Source organism: Dipodomys merriami, unplaced genomic scaffold (genome assembly GCF_024711535.1).
Source record: "Dipodomys merriami isolate MVZ:Mamm:240054 unplaced genomic scaffold, mDipMer1.0.p SCAF_1, whole genome shotgun sequence".
In the NCBI taxonomy this organism is placed as follows: Eukaryota; Metazoa; Chordata; class Mammalia; order Rodentia; family Heteromyidae; genus Dipodomys; species Dipodomys merriami.
Genome location: NW_027202270.1, coordinates 123319864 through 123339773, shown reverse-complemented (window position 1 = coordinate 123339773; position 19910 = coordinate 123319864). Strand labels below are relative to the sequence as shown.

At 36.8% G+C, this 19910-nt stretch overlaps 1 protein-coding gene across 32 annotated transcripts in view; it reads left to right on the top strand.

The window, feature by feature from the left end:
- The window catches only part of Nrxn3 (neurexin 3), a 1574539-nt gene that overhangs the window by 1423286 nt on the left and 131343 nt on the right, over positions 1–19910 (top strand). For 20 of the 32 annotated variants that reach the window (XR_011373379.1, XR_011373377.1, XM_070028577.1 and 17 more), the window contains 2 exons: positions 3441–3530; positions 8699–9006. Coding sequence is in view for 30 of the 32 variants with exons in the window: in XM_070028577.1 (XP_069884678.1) it covers positions 3441–3530; positions 8699–9006 (398 nt within the window). In the remaining 2 variants the exon portion in view is untranslated. The remainder of the gene's footprint in view (positions 1–3440; positions 3531–8698; positions 9007–19910) is intronic. The other 12 variants (XM_070028703.1, XM_070028598.1, XM_070028688.1 and 9 more) reach the window with 1 other exon arrangement.

Sequence of the window (19910 nt, the reverse complement as noted above, 5' to 3'; positions counted from 1 at the left end):
TAGAGAACCAACTGGATAGAAATCTCAATTCTTTACCTGAAATAGAAAGAATGAATACATACATATTTAAGTAGAATAAGATATATATAGCTAATGATTTCTCTCTTAAAATTCTCTTGCATGCTGGTGTCAAATTCATATAGTTAATTTAAGAAGTGTTTATTTGAAGATTTCTTTGTGCATTATTAATTTCTCTGTATGGTTAAGAACTACAGTTATTGCATTTTTCTTGTAAAATTAATCATGCAGCTATGTCACCTTTTAATGGTATTATGATATTACTATTCATAAGGACAGTCTGTCTTGAATATAGCATTATTTGTGTTGAAGAAATGACTTCGTTCTTTGTTCAAATTTTCATACTGCTCTCTGAAATATACAACTGAATGTGATTGAGGATTTAATAAGAATGTGTATGAATTTGATGACATTTGTTCAGCGTACAGAATAGTCGTGTGTATGAATTCTCATAGAGAAAGCTGTCTGTCCTTCAGTTAATCTAGTAAATGGTGCTTAGGGCAAATGAACTCATTCGCATGCACAGATTTCTAAAACAATTCTTACTAGTGTTTGACCTAAATTAAAATAAAAACCAAAAAGAACAATGAAAAGATACTAAGAACAATGCTAATGTGGTGATTTAAACCAGTTTGGTTTTTCAAATGACTTTCCATCTTTGCACAACTTTTCACAGTATTCTAGATCGCTGTCCTTAGTGCCAGATACTATCAGTCTGGCGTGGAAAACTTAAAATGTCTTCTAAATGTCTTTAAAGCTGAGGTGGAGGAGAATGACTCCATCGTTCATTTTTACAAGGGTCAAGGTTGAATCACAGCTATGCTATCCTCTATTCTCCCACTATAGCACTTCATGCTTAGCCAACATTTTTCTAAGATATACAATACTTCAATCTGAGTTTCTATGGTACACCACTCTGTTTTAAAGAGTATTGGATGAGTGTCTGGATTTTTAGCAGGGCCAAGAACCTTTATGTATGCAAATCAATGCACAGTTCATTAAATAATATAATGTATCTGAAACTGCAACCTTTTGGAATTTTGGTTATATTTGATTATTTTCTTCAAGTTACTAAGAACATAAAATTTTCTATTTGTCATTGACTTCACCAATTTATTCCACAGTGAGCAGAATTTTATTCTACTTAATGTTGGAGCCAACCAGGATAAATATAGAAAACCCAAATCCATAGAATTTATTCTAGACAAATCTGACACTGTTCAGTTTCTTGGCATAGTGTTCCATTGTGCCTAAAACTGTAGAGAATCAATAACATTCTTTACCATAGTGATCACCAGCTGGGTAGGATTAAAAGTTATTCTTTTTATTTTTAGTCCATTAAATATAGGCACTTTTCAAAAAAGTACATTCTGTTTTTCAAATAAAAATACTTGAAAATATATACAACTTTATTTTGGATTAATAGAATGCTAAGTACCTAGATATATACCAGGAAAAACCATTAAAACGATCAGAAATCAGTAGTTGTAACTATGGGTAAAATTAACTTCCTTCAATATAGGCTTATTGAAACACCAAGAAATCAAGATTTTTCCAGTTTTCCTCTTTGCCTACCATCTCCCCCTTATTCCATTTTCTTTTTAAGATAAGCTTCTTTGAGAAAAACTTAAACTTATTCCTGGCAATCCAAAACTGTGCATTTTTCTTTCTATTTTCTTGCATTTTATACACATTAGCCTATTGTTATTTGATTATTCTGCAGTGCTGACATCAACCCAAGGGCTTTAAGCATAATAGACAAATGCTGTACCCCTGGGCCACACCATACCCTCAACCTCCTTTTTATGCTAGTATGTTATACTTTATGCTAGCTACATAGGGTTCTACAATGTAGGCTCAAAGCAGCTCCATAGCTGCCTCTCTCATGAATCTTTCTTTCAAAAAAATATTCCAGGGAATTAAGGAAGAAATGGCTTTCTTGAAATCTGGGAAGGCAGTGAGAAACCATAATCCCCCAATACATCAGATCTCCTCAATATATAAGTGCATATGCACTTATGAACACAACACAACACACACACATGTGAAATTTTCTTAGCCAATAATAACTGACAGAGTGGGCCCTACATTTAAAAATTCTGTGGCATGATTTTATTCACTTAGTCCAATTCTGTGTTTAAGCCTAATATTCTTCCTGGCTATCACAATTCTTAGTAAATTATTTCTAAACTGCCTGATTGGGGATTTTTATTTCATTTTTTTAAAATATTGGTAATTTGGAATTGAGTTCCCTAAGCTCCAATATCAGGCTATGAATCAAAAATGATGAATTACAATTCACTAGTTTCTGCTAGATCAATGTGGGGCTGGCTGATGAGATAGAACAGTTCCCAGAGCATGGCTTCATTATTTTGTTATTTAAAGCATATTCATTAGGGGCATATCTCTATACCACTCTCTGTGTCTCTCCTAATTAGAGAAACCATTCAGAAGTGGTAATAACAGTTACTAAAGGAAGAAGAGGCATACTAGCAGTTAAAGCTCATGTTTGAGCCTTGAAACAAATTAGGTGTTTCATGCTTAGAAGAAATAGCCCTAATGGACTTTATGAGTGGATTACTTGTATAAAAAGAGTCCATCATAGGAAGATGAGAGAGAAACAGAGACAAAGAGAGACAGAGGATAGAGAGAGAGAAGAGGAGGAGGAGGAGAAAGTGGAGGAGAGTAGGAGAGAAGAGAGTAGAGGAAAGGAGAAAAAGACAGGGAGAGAGAAAGAGAAAGACAGGAAGAGATAGACAAAGAGAAATGGAGAAAGATGGAGAGGGAGAGAGAGAAAAGGAGGTAGTAATTATTCATGGCTTTTAAATGTGCAACATATCTGGGGAAAGGAATACAGATCTAAGGATATCAGAGGTGATATAATGCCAGCACCTTGTAAATGGAGTAAGATAATGTCTCTTACCCATAAGGATTTCAGTTGTCTTTCTTGGCTTCCTTTCCTAAAAAGAAGAGACACTACAAATTCTTGAGAGGAGAATACAGAAGGATATAGCCCTACATTTTAGTCGTAGTGGGGTATTCAGGCTCCAGTATGTCATTGTGAGAATGATCTGTCAGATATATCACTGAGATGTGTGTGTCTCAACTGAATCAATTAAGTTGTAATTGGGTTGAAACCAAGACAGAGTGAATGAGCTCTGTTTGTGTAAACACCAAATCTTTCCTGCTCCATAATTATCCCATGCCAAAATATGCTGAAATAGTGCCTAGCTGAGATTAACCTGACCCCAAACATGTCCGCCAGGGCAGAGTGACTTCAACTCCACCTCCACTAAAGATAAATTGATAGCTATCTCTAAAAAACGTCATAAAACAAACCAAAAAACCTAGGATGCTTTTTTTTTTGTAATGACTTATTGACTTTTCAGATTGTTCTTTAAGCTGTTTTTTAAACTTTAAAGGCAACACTGATAATGAACGCTTCCAAATGGTAAAACAGAAAATCCCCTTCAAATATAACCGGCCCGTAGAAGAGTGGCTACAGGAAAAAGGTAACCGTCGTTAAAACTTTCATTTTAAAATCATTTGATTCTAAACCCTCATTTTTAAAGCCTGCAAATAAATGTTCCTTAAATGATAATCGCCTGCTGCATAAATGACTGTTTTAATTTTCATTATAATTTGTGTCAGCTTCCACCTGCCATATGTTGATAAATCATGCTATAATACATTGCCATTAAAACACAGTTAAAGGGACTAACATCTAGCCTGTCAGTGGGACAAGCACAAACAAGAAATTCCAGGAACCCTAAAAACAGAAATGTATTATGGCAATTTAACCACTGCATGACATTATTTGTTAATTTGCTTTAAATTCCCTCACACACCATAGCTTTCTAAAGAAATTTCAAAAGTATCTTTTAAACTATTTTCTGGAGGTTCTCTTGGCTTCACTATCTGTTAACAACAACAACAACAAAACTCGGAGATTGACTGTTGTAACTTAAACTGCTTAAAATAAATGTCATAAAGGAAGCAATGTGTTTTCACATTTGTTTTTAAACAAAGACTGAGAAAGATGAATTTTTGCCTCTAAATTCACTCAAGGCAGTTTTATGCCAGATTAATTGCAATCTAGTTTCTGCCTGCAACAAAACAACATAAAATTTGTTTTACACTCTGGTTGTGTTCTACCCTTGTGTATTTCATTTTTTTTTATGCAACCAAAGTGTAAGTGGCTAAGACAATCAGTTGGAAAAGGGAAAGGCTCATGAAAGGCAAAACAGTAACTTCTGTTTTGCAGAAGGAAACTACCACTCTGAATAAAAGGGCAGTGCTTATAATTCCTGGTGCAATGGCTATAATATAATCTATTATTTTACAGTGAAGAAAATTCTCTATCTCTAAAAACTATCTATTCTGTTCTTTCCTGAGCTAGTATATGCTGTTGGATCTCAAGTCCTAAAGTGAGCCTTTAAAATTTGTTGACATTTGATTGAGTTCCCTAAAAGGAGTAATTGGGGCTTATACATACTATACCACTTAAGAAACAAGTGTTGGTGATAGTTTTAAGTTGAATGAAGATATACAGATTTTTGAACATGGAAAATCCTCACCAAGTCTTAACTGTGTGCCCTGTTTCCCCACATCTGTGGTCTAATTAAAAATAAATTAAGAATAACTCTAAAAAGCAAATAATTTTGTTTTGTAATCACCAGCTCATAAAGTCCCTTTAACAATAAGGACAATGATCACCTCACTTTGAAAAAGGAAAAGGCAACTAGATGCATGTCTGAGTTTCATATGCCTGAGAGAACTTTTTTTTTTTGGTTTCATTTAATTTTACGTTTAATACTATTTATTTTACTCCATTGCCTTTTGAAGTCTAAGTTTAATAGCATGCCAGGCATTTTCATTTGTATAAACCATTATAAAGCAATTAGTAAGCTTTTAGTTTTCTTTGATAACATCTTATCAGTTGGCTTTCCTAGAGAAAGATTCATTTGGATACAGAAGTAAAGGGATAGGCTGGGGGGAGGGGTGGTTGAAGTGGGATGGAGGGAGGTGTCTTAGTTTCTTAATCAAATGTATATGTTATCCATGCACAAGTATTGAGAAGACTTTATGCAAACTCTTAAGGTTCTCTTCTATATGATTTCCACTGAAATTACTTTTTTATGTAATTAGAGTAACATTTGTTCTATTGCTTTAGCTCTTCCTCTGCCTAGCTGACTTTCCTCTGAGAAGGAACAGAAAACATGTATTGAAAGACCCTTTAAAGACAATGGGTTTAAAAAATAAAGACAGAAGGATGATGAGACAGATATATTAGGAAATACTTAATGCCTCTGCTGAATTATTTCTGGCTTCGGGGAAGAGAGTTAGGTCACAGCATTCCCAAATCTGTTTTCTGTCTCTGTCTGCTATTGACTGATTTTTGACCTTAGCCAATCCACTTAAATTCTGTATGTCTCAGATTTCCCCTCTGAGAAGAAGAGAAATAATACTGCCTATTCCCCCAAGGATGTTCTGAGCTTTAATTAATTAGTCTTTGTGTGACACTGACTGGGGACAAGCAAAGATTTAATTTAAGCATATGTGGATCTGATGTCCAAATGAGATAACAGTTAATAACTTTTAAAAGGACGTGTACTTGAAACAAAACAAAAAGTTTCTTGCTTCAATCCTATACTGATGTGATAACCAAATTTTGTATTATTGATGAAACACCAATTATCAGGCTGTGCTATACATATATATGACTATATATACATATACGAACATGTGTCAATGTCCATAGATAATGGTCACTTATTCAAAAAACAATGATCCAAGAACTAATAATAATGAGGATGAGATCTGGCATTGATTTTGTAATCTCTTGGGAAAAATGGTTGAAAGAGAAACTTTCACTTCATTCATAGGCAGAGATTAGTGATGGCTTTTTTCATTTATGCAATCTCCCCCCACCTGATTGAAAGAACTAAACCAGGCAGAGGAAGCAGTGGAAAAGACCGAGAGGGCTCTCTCTGTGACTTTTAGCTTTGTTAGTAAGCATCTAACCCAAAATACAGAGGGCTAGCAGAAAGTTTTGAGGAAAAAATCCAGGCAAGCAAATAGAAACCCAAATGCTTCCTACAATGTGATAGAAAATGGAAACATAGGTAAGCCCTTTTCCTTTGTCACCCACCAGTATTTCAGTTCCAAGAAATGATTAGTCAAAGAAGTGATAACCAAGAAAGAAGCAGCAATTTAATCTTATAAACCCCAAATATATCTAGCCTTTCAAATTCTTGGGTTAATCTCAAATAAGCAAAGAGCACTTTATGTAGTAAACTCTAGCAAAAGGAATGAAAGCAATCCATCATTTCCAGCCAGTGTAATTCAGGTTTTGAATTTCAATTTTTTCTGACCTTCTTTTTACTTGTTAGCATTGGCAGAATGAATACTACTAGGAAAGTAAAGTGGGAACCCTTACAGAGGTTATCATTTTAAAGCAGTTTCAAGAATATTAGAATATAAAATAGTCTATAATCAGATTATTCATCCGTCAACTAACCACCAATGCTGGATAACATTAAAAAAGAGAGGGATGTACATGAAGATTATGAATGATACATAGTTGTGTACATGGAAGAGAAAACTTAGCATTTGAGTTTCTAGCGTGGAGATAGTGACTTTTTTGCCTAAGAAATCTCCTATTAGGAGCATTAACAGCATTTTCTGAATTGCTGTAAGCATTTCCAAATGCCTATGCAAAGTTCAGGAAGCATTACTTCTCCTCATCCACCATGCCATTCCTATTGTAGTAAATTTAGGGCTCCCATTAAAAAAAGCTGTTGTCCAAAATAAATCATGAGTCATATGAACTCTACTCCATTAGCCTGTGTTACTGTGCATTAAGTGTTATGCTTCATCTCATGAGGCTGACGGCCAGAAAAATAGTAAAGGAACTGAGGGAAGCATCATGAAATCCATTTGATCTGGTTCCATTCACCCTTAGGGTCTAGACAATTCTGTTAAGCCTATAGATCCCTTTACTCTGGACCAGAGATTCTTATGTTAATCATTTCCACTGTAACAAAATTCTCTGGTAAGTTTCCCAATTTTCTGAACAGGTATTATTTATAAATATTTCTTTGTAACAGACACTTACAAGTTGTCTGGTGAGTAAAGTTGACTTTAGTCTAGAATCCATTTTGACTCTAGCCAAGAACCCCTTCTCTGTCTCCTCATTTCTATACTGTAGCTTGAGAAGGTATTTCACATTATATGCCAGAAATTTAAGGGTAGCCAAACATTGCATAGCCTTGAAGACCTGCTGCTAGATAATGAGGCTAGGAGTTCAGACACTATAGTATACCTCTCTTCAATAAATTAGAGGTTCTAAACCTCAGACCCTTAGAAGTATATTTCCTTTTATTAAACAGTTCAGAATAACAGAAAATTGTTTCCAGGTATTTATGATATATTAGATGATTTGATTAAGAATGAGTAGAACCACGGTTTTCACATTGACTGAAGAAAAACTTCAAAGGGATATATTCAATTCCATTAGTATTTTTACCTTTTCTCCATATAAAAAAAGCTGACAGAAATAAAATTAAGAAATAATACTAAGGAAGAACTTTTAACCTGCTGTTTTCATGATAAACTATAACAAGTTCTAAACACTGTTATTTTTTTCCAAGAAAGATCCAGATTGAGATAGAATATTTTCTAATAAGTAGAAATCATTAGGAGTAAGATTACTTGAGTACTGCTGTTCTATACTCTATTCTGCCATGATTTTTTTTTGTTGGTTCTCTTTTCACAGAAGTATAAATGTTCCCCAGATGGGAACTCTACATAAGATAAATTACTAATATTTTCCAATTCATTACCATATTTCTGTGTCATTTAAGGGGTTTTATGTGTTGGTTTCTCCATTAATACCCATTTTGCCTTTAAAAATGCATTGATACTAAATGATATATTCCCATTAGCTCCCTACCCCTAGTTGAGAAGCTCTATCAACACCACATATGACTATAAGTTATAGTTATATGACCATGGTTGTATGCTTATGGCTTGGTTATGTGAACATAAATCTCTCATCCTCAAAATTAGTAGATATGTGTTCATCACAATGTTATTAAACAGTCAATAGAGGTATACTATTATTCACTAGTAAAATTTATGGGAAATTATGTATTTGATGACTACAATGTCCATGTTTATAAGCATGCAGTGAATACAAGTCTCTTAATATCAGTAAATGGAGTTTATCAGTCCTATTTTTTAAACTCAGTTTTCACATTCATCACTGAGATTTGCCAAAACTCACTCCTATTTAATTATTATATTAATTTGTAGCATAAAAAAGTAATAGGCATTTCTGATGATTTATTCTAGCCATCACCTGATTTGGGTATTGCTTTCATCCATAGGTATATATCTAAGCAATAGCACTCATCACTGAACCAAAATTTCTTCTTTCTTACAATATAAAATAAAGACTAGATTATTCAGATTATATAGGCCTTTCAGCTAGACAGTGGAAGAGATAACCATAACAAAATGTTACTTGCCAGTGTTGATACTGCATATTTGTCATCTATGTTTTTCCCCCACTTTAATTGCTCAAGGGAACCTGTCTTAATGCTTGGTTGTTCAAATCAGGTAAGTAAAGATATAAAATGTACAAAAATAATAATATTTCCTCCACCCAACCCACTAGGCCGGCAGCTAACCATCTTCAACACCCAGGCGCAAATAGCCATTGGTGGAAAGGACAAAGGACGCCTCTTCCAAGGCCAACTCTCTGGGCTCTATTATGATGGTCTGAAAGTACTGAACATGGCAGCTGAGAACAACCCTAATATTAAAATCAATGGAAGTGTCCGGCTGGTGGGAGAAGTCCCATCAATCTTGGGAACGACCCAGACAACCTCCATGCCACCAGAGATGTCCACTACGGTCATGGAAACCACCACCACAATGGCAACTACCACAACCCGCAAGAATCGCTCCACAGCCAGCATTCAGGTAAGCCATGCTCTGCATACCAATTGCTTTTGCAGTTTTTGTCTTTGAAATATGACTATTATGCCCAGTGCTCTATGCAGTTAAAGAATTTGAATTACTATGTGTGAAGGAAGGATACCTGAAGATGCTTATCATAATAAGACCCAAGAGTAGAGAAAAATGAATTCACTGCTAAAGGAGTTGTAAAAGTCTTAGTGTACTCATGGGTTATAATGTCCCATATTTTTCACTGAAATGGTAAAGCTGTTATTCACAATGAAAAATGGATTGCAATTTTAATATGATATTCTCCCTCCTCTCATTTTATTACCTTTTCTTTTCAAATAGAAAGAGAAAAGGGAAAAAAAAGGAAAAAGAATTGCTATCGTAGGAAAAGACTGTATCCTAGTTCAATTCTATTCATATCCTCCAGATGGCTTTGCTAGAACATGAATTGTTCATTATGGAGGCCAATGGGTATCATTAAATCAAGGGCAATTGAAGCTACAAGTTCAACTAATTCATGTGAAATACAGTCTTTTTGTTTGATATTAAGCCTTGATTAATCATCTGTCATTTTGGTCCATTTTGTTTCCTTTGTATTTGACCAAGATACTAATTACATTAGAAAAATGTGAAGGTTTTAATTTAGCTATGCAGGAAGTCCTTAGTTTTGTGGTAAGGATTTTTGTTTTTCTATTTTAAAGTAATTATATCCAAGCTAAAGCTTAATACTTTCCTGACTCCCTTGGCATTTCATAAATCTAGTTAGTAGGGGGAGGGTAGGAGGTTAATCGAGTTATTAGCCTTAAATGCTCTGGCATAAAATAAGACATTCCAATTGCTTGTGGGGAAATTACCCCGAGCCTGGTTAGTGTTTGTAGAAAACTCAGTACATTGGTACATGCCCTTTCTGTTTCTCAGTTTTAAAACATTATCCAAAGCTTAATTGAGCCTTTGACATCCCTTATACATGGACTCTGTTGGACACTGTAAACTTAAAAATCAATAATCAATTAAGTCTCTTACTGATTCCCCGTTTTCTGCATTGAGTTTCTGCAAGTTAGGTGTAGTTAAGTGTGCACTATCTTCTATTTCCCTTTTCTTTGAGCAGAAATCCAGACAGCAACTTACATGATTCCATAGGAACAATTTGAAGCTGTAGCTACAGAAGATGTTATCAGCCAATTTTATGTATTTTCCAAAGGCTGCCAAGAACCTGGCTAGCATAGCAGTCTTATAATCACACGTGCAGTTACATGCATACCTATGCTCATGCCCAAAAGAGAAAAATAGCATTTCTCTGCTGATATTAAAGCAATAACTCTTGACACCTCACTCTATTCACTGAAAAGAAGATAAAAGGCAATATATATTTCTATTATGACTCTCTATAGCTCAAGAGTAGATCTGTTTTATTGTTGGTGAAAGGATAGTTCTATTTGCACAGGTCTTGGCAGACTTGTTTTGTTTCTGTCAGAATGTATTCTACTAACTCTGTGGGAAGCAAAGGAGCAAATGGCTTTTTTTTTTGTGGGAATGGCTGATCCTGTAGTCTTTTTTAAGACCAAATTTTCACTGACCACAGGAGGATTTAATGTTACCCAGGCATCCAGGTACTAAGCCATGGTAATTGTCAGTTTTTGGCTTTCCCTCCTGTGGCAAATGCATACACGGGAGTAGCCTGGGTGAATTCCTTCAACACTTTCTATCAACTAAGAAGCTAATGCTTCTGGAGAAGAGCAGGTTTCAAGGTACAGAAGTGTAGTCAGTGACTGTAACTGATTCTCACAGAAACTCTGCTCTCTTAGAGAAAATAGGTATGTGGGAAAGCCCACATCAAAAGCTTTTTTCTCAGTTGCGTTTCTTTTCCTTGGAGTCCAGTAATAACTATGTTTTATCTACATGTCTCTCCTTTTATCTTTCTTTTTTTGTGTGTGCCAGTCCTGGGGCTTATACTCAGGAGCACTGTCCTGAGCATCCGTTGTTCATGGCTATTGCTCTACCACTTGAGCCACAGTTCTACTTCTGCTTTTTGTTTTTTGTTTTTGTTTTATGGGGGTTTGTGGTCTTGTTGGTTGATTGAAGATTAAGAGTATCATGGACTTTCCTGCCTGGGATGGCTTCCAAATGTGATCTTCAGATTGCAGCCTCCAGAGGAGCTAGGATTACAGGTCTGAGCCTCTGGCAACCCAGGTCCTTTTACTTTTATCAAGACTATAAAAGTGAATTATATACCTGTTGACACTCTGTTTATATGAGTGTGTAAATACGTCCTTGTGGAGGAAAGCCAGCAGCCCAGCAGAACTGATCAGACCAAGATGAAGGATAAATAAGTCCTGTGTTCTTTAAAAACACAAATGCCAATGAATTTGGTCTTTTTAATTCTTGCCACTTAGACATAAGAACAGTGCTTTGTGTTCTATAAAAACCTAAAGGCCTTATCTCCAAGTCTGCCTGAGCCTCATATATATTTTATCAATTATATCATCCTATGTGAGGACCTCAGAACACCACCCCTTTTGAATGCTACCAAACAATTCCAAGACCCTGGCAACTCTGTTATAGGGATAGTTATTCCAGAACCTTCCATATGCCTATGTGGTCCAGTTAATTTTCTTAAATAAAGAGGACTCAGAAAGCTCTACTCCCTAGGAGAAACTTCAGAAAGAAGTATGGAAGATTATATTTCTTTTTTTTCTTTTTTTTTAAAATTGTGAAAATACCATACAGAGGAGATACAATTACATGGGCAAGATAGTGAGTACATTTCTTATCAAGCTTTGTTGGGAAGATTATATTTCGTAGTCACTAGTATGTAATTTATTTTTTCATCTGTCCTCTTGCTTTGATATTATTAAGGCAAATTTGCCTTAAATTCACCTTTCTTACAAGAGAACAGAAATATGCATCTGAACCCACAGGTGTAAAAGTATGACTATTAAAGAAGCCACTGATTCCTTCTTAAAGCATAAGCTAAGGAAATAGCATTTGAGAAGCTTGTTTTTGGTGGACTTTGGCTAGTGTTTGTTTCAGATCAAAGGCAACTGTAAAGTGCTGCTCTTAACTGCATGTGAATATGAACAAATCATTTTGGAGCTGATATAGCTTTTCACTGCTCCCATCTCCTGGCAGTAATTGGGGCTTTGATCTTTCTGATATTCCAGTTTATTAGGACATGAGTAGGAACTGCCTGTGAGTGACATGGGCTATCTTAAGTAACTCACAGCTATTGTGCCCAAGCTAAAGAACTTGATTCTGTATTAAGGTGGGAGTCTCTTAGTGCTCCTTTTGGGGGGAAAAAAGTGGAAGTACATAGAGAAAGCAGATGGATATACAATACTTTTAAATTAAAAGCTCGGCTTTTATTTCCAATCATTTAAAATTAATTTAATTAACAATTTAATTTATTAATTATTTCATTTAACTTTAATTCCTATATGTATTAGAATTTTTTAAACATAGGAAAGGCATTATTATAGCCATTCAACAACTGGAAACAGAATAGCTGTGAACTAGCTTTCCTTCTAGAAGAATCAGGGTGCTTTGGACATATTTTTTCCAGTGGTAAGTCAGGCTGTAACTTAGTGACAATCTGTATATACTATATATAACCTGGGTCTAAATTGAATTTGTTCACATCAGCTGAGTGATCCTAGATGTAGTATGTGTGTTTGAGATAACTATTTCTGAGGGAAAAAAACAAACAAACAAATTTTCTTACAAGTTAGTAGCTTAAAATAACAATATGCCATGAGATCTCATTAGTTGGTCAGTTGAGTTCAGCCCTCATGGCGTTGATGGGGCTCGCCCACGGCCTGCAGGACTGGGGGTTCGCTCACGGCCTGCGGGACTGGGGGCTCGCTCACGGCCTGCGGGACTGGATGGTCTCCCGTCCCTAGAGTCCCTTCACCTGAGTGTAACAACTGGGCCATTTTCCTTCTTCCACACATTCTCTAAGATTCTCACTGTGGTCTCTTCAGCAGAGAAGTCTGCCTCCATTCATGAAGTCTCAGGGTTCCCCGAGTTTCAAGGAATTGGAAAGAGATGCTGCCAGTTCATGTTGGCCTTGGAGATAGATACTGGCACTGTATTATTTGCATCATACTCCATTGTTCTAGGCTTCCAGGGATTTCCCAGTATTGGAGGGAGGGATATAAACCTGCCTTCTCAACAGGAGGTGCAGCAAGCATTTCCAACCAATCTAAGTTAACTGTATTGTGAAGTGGGAGTTTCTAGAGCCTGTACTATAGGATAGCTCAAATGCTCAGAATATACCTACCACACAGTGCTAGATTAGAGATGTTTTAGAGGTTTTATTATTATTCTATTCTATCTCTAGCATTTGGAGTATCCATTAGGCATCAGCCTACCATACAAAGTGGAGCTGTTACTGCTAACAGTAGAATCCAAAATGGTAACTTTGTTTCAGAGTAGAGGCTAGGTGCTTTGGGGAAAATAGAGGTTGTCAGAAGGGCCAGTGTAGAATTTAGGGGCTAATACTAGGCCTTATTAATCAAAAGCATCTATGATATATCGGGATTGGACTTCTTTCATACCTCAGTATTCATCTTGGACATTTTCTTTCACTTCTAAACCAATCCAAACCTTCAGTGGACTTTTAGAACAAGGTTTCCTGTTATGAAATCTCTATTTGCACATACTTTTGAGTAGTACAAATAAGAGGAATCCAGGTCCCTTGCTGTGATAGAGGGAAAGAGGGCTGGTTTGTCATTAGCTTACGATTGGCTGTGTGTATTGACGCTGAGGAGTATGCTGTATGAGATGGTTGGGACTCAAGGATGAGTTAGGCTGACACTAGGCCTTGTAAAATGAGCACAGTTGAATGGATCCTGAGAGGAATAAATTCCAGGTTATAGAATGTGCTGTAAAAATTAGATATGATAACTCCTGGTAGAGATAGCAATATAGTCCAGTTTTTTTTAAAAGAGGTGAGTGTATGAATGGAATTTGTGAAAGACAATGATCTAGATTTAGAGAACCCTGTTCCAAAATTCTCCCAATTGAGGAAGGAGCTAAAAAGGCAAGCAGAATTGGATTCCCTGTGATGGTATTACCAGGAATGTCCCAATTGCACAGGTACTTTTCTTAGACCTGACTCCAACATGTCACTACAAAGATATTGATAGGTTAGCTTCTAAACTGGGAAAAACTCAAGTCTACATTCAAATTCCTGGCTTCTCCTTCAGACAGAAGGAAAAAAGTAAGAAATCAGAGTCTTGTACTGCCACCGCTGCTTTCAGCCTCTACAACCAAAATATCCCCAGGAAAATGGAGAGGGCCAAGAGGAAAATAGTTTCAAGAATAATGTGCATTCTCTTCATCTTTGGCCTCCAGTGTAAGTTGTTATCAGAAAAGGGCTCAGAGTGTTCTTTCTGTGCAAATCACTATTTGGAATGGTTTATAAGCTTCTAGCAGGATACTAATCACGACCCCCTTTTTTTCTTGCCTGTCCTTGGCAAAGTCACCTTGACACTGACAAGTGTTGTATGTCACCAGAAATTTGCCAGAAAAACCACAATGCTCAAGCTGGGTTGCAACTATCCTGACATGAAATGAAAGACGAAGAGGTTCATGAGATTTTTTTTTCTCATCTCAAGTTTCTCAGCCAAGGAGTTCAGATGTGATCTCCTTTCAAAACTCCTTTCAAAAATTCTACAAGGTAGAATGCCTGTCTGAGAAGGTATTGTTATTACCCTACCACAAATCCACAAATTACTACCTATTTGGGCCCTCAGTTTTAGACTAGACATAGAAAGGGACACAAGTGAGACTTGATACTAAGCATTTTAAAATGGGACATGGCAAAAACAGTGATTCAAACATGGCTTAGATATAGCCTGTCCTGGGTAGTGTTTTAGTATGTAGAAGAGAGGATTGTGGGATTTAGCATCAAAATTTCCAAATTGGACTCAATTTCTTCCAGTTACTTAGCTATGTGTCCCTAGACAAGTTACTTAAGTCTCCCCAAGCTACAGTTTCATTATCTATCAAAGGGACATAGCAGTACCATTTTCATAGGGTTATTGTGAAAACTAAGTATGATCATGGAAAGCAAGTCATAGAGTTTACTGAAAAATGTTGACATTGGAAACCACCTTAGCCTAAGAGATCTCCTACATCCTATAGGTCCTCATTGAACCTAGCCTTCCTGAGAATGTATAAACACAAGAAAAATCAGTTTAACTATTCCGACCTACACAAGTTCATAATGACCCAAGGTCTCTTCTAAGACACATACTTCTGAGCTCATCCACAAGAAGACATATATGGGAGAATCTTTTATGTTCTGGAGTAGGCCTTTCTGAAGTGATTCTATATAGACTATTCTGTGTTGCAGACTGCCATTTTTGTAGGTCAAAGTGGTCAGATATCAGCAGTTTCACGCTGTTGAATGACATGTATAACTTCAGGTTTATAGAATGCTGTTATCCTAGCCTGGGCTTTTCAAGGCCTAGGCTAGAACATCAGCTTTCCTGGAGGTTCTTTTGAATAATCATATTACCTTGGATTGAGATACAAGCTAGATCTACCTCATCCCAAATACATTCTGTAGCAAAATGTACCTTATGAAGAAGGGTTATACTTAACCAAGGTACTTATCACTCACTGTCCCTCTACCTTTTTCCTGCCACCACCAACTTGATAGAAATGAATCGAGGAATCCATACAGTTTCCTCACCTTTGCATTTACCACTAGACAACAGAACCTCCAGAGGAAGTTTATTTTTAGGATCAGAGCTCAACTAATATTGATTAACAGCCTTACATAATGTGTGGCTCCAGGGTCCGTTCCTTTCCTGCCAAGTCTCATAACTAGGGAAGGCACTGAAGATTTGTCAGTCTAATTAGACTTTAGCTGCCAGCCAAGAAATATCTCCTGTCTTCTGCTTACCCTCACACAGGTACTTTCTTTTCCTTTCCCAGAGAATTATTTTGGAGGAAAGAAATTGGACTCTAATTTACTGGTTGCCTGGTAAGGCTCTCCAGTGACATTTTCTCTCCAGAGCTGCAGAGATCTAATGAAAGAAAAGAAAAGAAAAAAAGAAGGGCTTGATGGATTTGCTTTACTTTTAAAGATTCGTATGTTGGTGGTATGAATGGGCCAGGAAAAGGAATGCAACATTAGCTTCATTTCATCCCCCTTTTAAATAACTTGGGTGAATGGGACATGTACTTCCCAGAGCCATTTCTAGTCACTTAAAGGGTTCTCTGAGAAAGTCTTGACTGTAGACAGGCCAGATGACTTTATCTTCCTAGCAGACGTGGTAGGGATACCCTTCGAATTAGGCTTCAATATTGACAGTCTAGAATTTCCATCAGAGCTGCTACTCAATTACTGGATCTTATTTCAAAGTACCTAAACAGCTAAGTGGGAAGTAAGGTCAGTTCTTGGCTACTCCTGTGTGGCCCCGGTGTTTGTGTAGTGCAGTGTGGGTTTTTTTAAAACCAATTATACCTAACCTACTAGTTAGCCAAGCTCAAAGCCATGTGGCCTATGGATCTTCTCCTTGTTTCTCTGACTGTATGTCCTGTCACAGTGGGCTAGCCATATACATCTTCCAAATCTTCCTTGAATTCAGGACTAGAATGAGATTGAGCAACTGAAGCCATTACAAGGTCATAATTTGCCTGTACTTAAAGATAGATTTTAAAATGATTTTCTTATTCCTACTTTATAAATATTAACTTATGTCTTAAAGTCACTTTCTTAAATTTAGCAGCTTAAAATGAGTGTCTCAGCCTGGTGCCAATGACTCATATCTGACATCCTAGCTATTCAGGGGGCTGAGATCGGAGCATTATGGTTCAAAGCCAGCTCAGGCAGTAAAGTCCACAAGACCCTTATCTTCAGTTTAACTAGCACAAAGATAGAAGTAGAACTGTGGCTCAAGTGGTAGAGCATACCCCTTGAGCAAAAAAGCTAAGGGATGATGCCCAGGCCCTCAATTCAAGCCCCAATACTGGCAAAAAAAAAGTCTTGCTCAATGATCTCTACTTTCATTTGTTTTTAAAACCCTTCGTGATGGAACCAGTTCCATCCAGCTATGCAAGTGACTCAGTCCCTCACATCAGCCATGTTTCTGCTCACATGTCACCTTCAAGGAAGGAACTCATCCACCATCTTCTATGAAATAGCACATTCTGTCACCTTCTCTGGCTTTTGTGGTCTCCTTCAGATCCGTTATCACTACCTGACATTACATTATGAATAAGTATATTGTATCTATGCTAGAATATCAGTTCTAGGATGGCAGGCACTTTGATGCAAGTACTGAAATTTTATACTATCTAGAATAGTACTCAGTGAGCATTAATGAGTTAATATTGATTGAAAAGAATGGTAGGCAACAATCCATCAGTACCTCATAAAGTAATACATGTGTCTCTGAGTATTTGCAGGGGAAATCTGGCTTCCAAGCCCTCTATTTCCCACAGGCCAACTCCATGGTAAGGTTCACCAATGGTAATGGTCACCATTTGGTTTCCTGCTTTTGAATTCTTGCCTTAAGATTCATGTATTCCAGAGCCATGTGTGGTGGTACGTTGTTGTAATCTCAGCTATGATGAAGGTGAAGGCAAGATGGTTATGAGTTTGAAACCAACCTGTGCACAGTGAAGCCAAGTCTCTATCTCAACAAACAAATAAAGATAAATTGGAGTGAGTACCAGTGGCTCACGCCTGCAACCCTAGCTACTCAGGAGGCTGAGATTTGAGGATCATGGTTCAAAGCCAGCCCAGGCAAGAAAAGTCCGTGAGACTCTTATCTCCAATAAACCACTCAGAAAACCAGAAGTGGCGGTGTGGCTCAAGTGGTAGAGTACTCGCCTTGAGCTGAAGAGCTGGGAGACTGTGCCCAGGCCCAGGGTTCAAGCCTCATGACCGACAAAAAAAAAAATTGGTTGAGGGTGTAGCTCAAGTGGTATAGTGGTCACCTAACTAGTGTAAGGCTCTGGATTCAATCATCAATACCAGTAAGAACAAAGGAAGGAAGCAAGGAAGGAAGGAAGGAAGGAAGGAAGGAAGGAAGGAAGGAAGGAAAGAAGGAAGAAAGGAAGGAAGGAAGGAAGGAAGGAAGGAAGGAAGGAAGGAAGGAAGGAAGGAAGGAAGGAAGGAAATGTGTTTAAGAGACTTTTTTTTGTGGGGGGGAGGGCAAGATTCTTTCTCCTGGCTTTCACATTTGACTTATCTTTTTTTTTTTTTTTAAATACCATAGCCATCAAGTCCTAGTTTTTGGTAATGTCTACTTTGAAAGATGGTAAGAGCTACCTGTAATATTCAAAGTTTCCAAAGCAGTTTTGAACAGTACAATGTCACTCATGTCCCTTCTTCATTCTTTCTTCTTGAGTATTCTTTTGTCAAATAAGTTAATTCTTCACAACTAAAATCTCTTCTAATGTCCCATTATGGGTGTAAAATTCCTTGAGGTTCCCTTAGCTGTTGCTGTGTTTTTGAGTAAGTTAATAAGAGTCTCCTGCTTGCTTTCACATGCATCAGAGAATTTACAAGCTAAAGAATACTTCCAAGACCCCAGCTTCCCTCTTGTGTTTCTCTAATGGTTGAGTGTATTGTAGACCTACCATTTCTTTGTCATGACCTTATGATTCTTCCTCCATTGTTACTACTTTCTTTATGACCTTTTGAAAGAATGGAGACTAATATGAAAAAATCCCTAGATTGAGAGGAGATGTACTTTCAATGTTCTCTCATTGTGTAGGGCCTAGCACAAAGTATTGCTCAAAAATACCTGTTGGAGAAAAAAAAAGTATTGAACACATGAAAGTAATTCAAGCAAATAGTACTTGCAGTGAGAAGAGCCAGAGGAAGAAGACCCACAGTTATTCATGTTCAAAGTATACAACATTACATTCAAGCAGCCTGGTAGGAAGGCAAAAGTGAGTAGAGAGGCTTTGCTTATGGCTAGTTCATGAACTTAGGTAGAGCTTCATTTCTCTACTGTGGGAATCTGATCAATTTTTATTTTGATGTTCAATATTGTCATCAGAAATAGGATTGCTAACACCCAACTCCAAGGAAAGGGAATGATATTAATAAGGACTTAAATTGGTAAGAGTTAATCGTAGGTTATTATTATTCTGACTCTTACCACTGTCATTTTAAGTGAGACCATAAATCAAACCTCAGTTGCTAGACTAGAGGATTTCTAGATTTTATGTTTTATTCAGTTGCTAATCACCCATGTGTCTGTTAACTCATAGCAGGCAGTTAACTTCCTTAGGTCTTTGCTTTCCCCTTATCTAAAATCTATCAATCCTGATTTTCTCCAACTTATTATTAAAGTATTAGACCTGGTTCCTTGCATACATAGGGCTAATGGGAAAAAATGCATTAGCAAAGTAGAAAAAGGAGGGGGAAGGGAAGAAGAGGGGAAAGAAAGGGAGAAGAGAGAAGAGTTTAAAGAAAGATGTTTGGTAGTCATTTCTGAGAACTATGTGCCCATTTCGTGGATTGGATAGCTTAGGTTGAGAAAAATGAACAGATCTAATTAAAACAACACTCATGATTTTTTTCCTGATCCTGTCTCTTTTCGGAAAGCTGTCCAAAGGGTTATAATGTGGTCACTTCTATGTAAAAGATAAATTGATTAACAAATACCTTGAGTTTCAGAATTAATGATTCTAATTGAAGGCCAAGAATTAGTACATTTCTGTCTGTAAATATACCCTTAATTTCTATTTATATACAATAGACAAATGATTTTAAGCCATAATCATTAATAGACTACAAGATGGATAATTCCATTTGCCTATGACAAAATGGTGGGAGGAAAGGGTGTACTTTTGTACCTTTCTGGTGCATGTTTGAGTGACTGTAGAAATTAGAAACATACTGATGCTGTTATGACAGGCCTGCCTTTCGAAACCTTCTAATTAATGCCTCG